This window comes from Hyperoodon ampullatus, assembly GCF_949752795.1.
Source record: "Hyperoodon ampullatus genome assembly, chromosome: 5".
Taxonomy (NCBI): domain Eukaryota; kingdom Metazoa; phylum Chordata; class Mammalia; order Artiodactyla; family Ziphiidae; genus Hyperoodon; species Hyperoodon ampullatus.
In genome coordinates, this window is record NC_136918.1 from 40,768,726 (window position 1) to 40,771,307 (window position 2,582).

At 42.4% G+C, this 2,582-nt stretch overlaps 1 protein-coding gene across 1 annotated transcript; it reads right to left on the minus strand.

Annotated features, from left to right (window-relative positions):
* Positions 1-1,356: 1,356 nt before the first annotated feature.
* Positions 1,357-2,269, minus strand: LOC307053335 (craniofacial development protein 1-like; the record flags this gene model as incomplete). Its single annotated transcript, XM_079704711.1, is given in 4 exon segments — positions 1,357-1,386; positions 1,390-1,652; positions 1,655-2,077; positions 2,080-2,269. Coding segments are annotated over 4 exon segments (906 nt in total).
* Between the last annotated feature and the right edge of the window lie 313 nt (positions 2,270-2,582).

Genomic DNA, 2,582 nt, shown 5'->3' on the forward strand with positions numbered 1-2,582 from the left:
GGTGGGGAGGAAGTGTCTTTAGTCAGATTCCTTTACACCCTAAATCCACAAATTCCAGTGTTATCTCTTCCTCTATCCTGGAATTCTGTCTATTTTTCCTATACTTTTCTCTGAGTAAAAGTCCAGTCTTCTTATTCACTCTACTTATACTTCTGGGTAGATAGACTTATATCTACTCAATCAACCAATCTGGAAAACTCGTAGTTACTTGACCCTCCTCTGCCAATATCTAATCAGTTATTAAATCCCAACCAAATTCCTAACACGGACAAGAAGACTTTTTATAGCTTGGTCTCAGCCTACTTTTACAACCTTTTCTCCAAATATTTATCCTCATATACCCTATACTCTGGCCACACTGTCCTCCGAAATCTTTACATACAGTAAGTCCCCTACATACAAACCTTCAAGTCACAAAATTTCAAAGATGTGAACATGCGTTCTCATGTCCAATCACATAAGTTAGTTCACGTGTCTGGCATATACTGTCACATGCATGCATCCTCTACAAGTGGTTGTGCTTTTGTGTACTTTACTGTACAATACTGTATAGAGTACAGTATCTTTATTTCAAGCCCAGTGTGTCCGGAAGCAAGCATAAAATCAGCGGTGATGTAGGTGGTACTGCTAAGAAGTGTCAAGTGATAACGATGGAAACAAAAGTGAAAATAATTGAGATAGTGGAGTGAGGTGAAAAAACAGTAAACGTCACTCAGTCTTATAACATGAATCGTTCAACCATCAGTACAATTCTAAAGAACAAGGACAAAATCATGGAATATGTGAAGTCTGCTGTGCTGACGTTGTTGACAAAATATCAAAGAAGCATGGAAAAGTGATGGAGGAGATGGAGAACCTTCTCAGTGTGCGGATGCAGGATCAACATCAGTGCTGAGTCCTGCTCAGCTTAATGCTGATTCAAGAGAAAGCTAAAAGCCTTTATGAAGACTTGAAGAAGAAATGCGGCAAAGAATCAGAGGGCACATCTTTTAATGCCAGCCATGGCTGGTTTCATCAGTTCAAGGCTAGAGCCAACCATCACAGTGTAAAAGTAAGCAGTGAGGCAGCAAGTGCAGATACAGTAGCTGCCCGGGAATTTCCTGAAATGCTCTGAGAATTTTTTTTTTTTTTCTCCACAGGACCAACCTGTACTTTTTTATTTTTATTTTTTAAAAGACAAACTATTAAAAGTAAAATGACTGAAATCACATGATATCAAGATACAAAGACAGAAATTCAATGTAGAAAAAAAGACCTTGCTGGGAAACAGTCAATGGGAAACACAGGAAACATTTCATAGATGCACAAAATCTCACGTTGTAAACAGGATTAAGCTGCTGTAGGTTCCTCATCACATCAGGGTTTCATTTTGCTCAGCCTGAGATCTCACTCGATTTCAAACTGCCTGTGATCCACTCGGTCTAGAAAAGCTTTCTGTTCAACGTACCCCTCCTTCCCTTGATTGTGGATGGCTAGTTCTTCGCCAATGCCCTCTTCCTCCTTGAAGCTCTCCCAGTCCAGCTCGGCCTTCTCTAGGGTGCTCATCTTCTGCTTCTTGGCTCCTATTTTCCCCAAAATGCTGCTCATGCCCCTTGACCTTTTTAACCCTGGCCCAGCAGGAAGTGACGGTAGAGCTGAAGGGACATTAGCCTGGGTTTTTTTTTTTTTTTTTTTTTTTTTTTCTCATTTTGCTTGAAGAAGGATTTGGCTTCTTTAGATGTAGCATCCACTTCCTTAGTCACCCTGACTTCTTCACCAGCAAAATCAAACACCTTGGTGATTTTAACTTTTTCTGTTTCTTTAGGTTTCCCTAGCTCTACTGTTTTGACCAACAATTTACTTGAACTTGTCTCTTCAGCCTCCTCTCCTCTTTTAACTTGTGTACACGGAAGCACTTTTGAGTTTAGTCCTATGTCATTGAGGAAGCTGGCCCATAGTACATCTTCCTTGTTTTTCCTTGCATCCTCTGACTCAATGTCTTTTTCTTGCTCTGCAGCTGCATCTTCCTCCTCACTACTACTTCCTCCAGATTCCTCATTGGCATCCTCCTCGTCCTTTTCTAATGAGAGGCCACCTGTTTTCTCTTCCTGGCCAGAATGCTCTGAGCCTTTCTTTTTCTCCCTTTGGTTTTCTGTGTCTGCTGTTCACCATCCATTTCCTCTTCCTTCACTAATTCATTTACATCATCTTCACTATACTCTCCACCCGATGGCACGTAGTCTTCATCCTCCTCCGAGGTGGAGAAATCTTCAGAGTCGAATCCCTCCATGTTGCTGCGGCGCGGGGCAGACAGAGCCGCAGCAGCTACCTCTAAAGGCAAAGCTCTAGGGAGAAACCATAGACAGAGATGTGGCAGGGTCGGCGGGAGCTGGGGCGGCCCCCGCAGCGTGCTCTGAGAAATTATTGATGAAGGCGTGTATTCACCCAAGCAGATTTTTAATGTAGATGCGGCAGGGCTGTACTGGAAGAGGATACCAGACCAAAGTTACATGAGTAAGGAGGAAAAGTTGATGCCAGTCTATAAAGCCGCAAAGAATAGGCTAACTGTTGTTTGGTGGCAATGTTTCCGGTGATATGAAGCT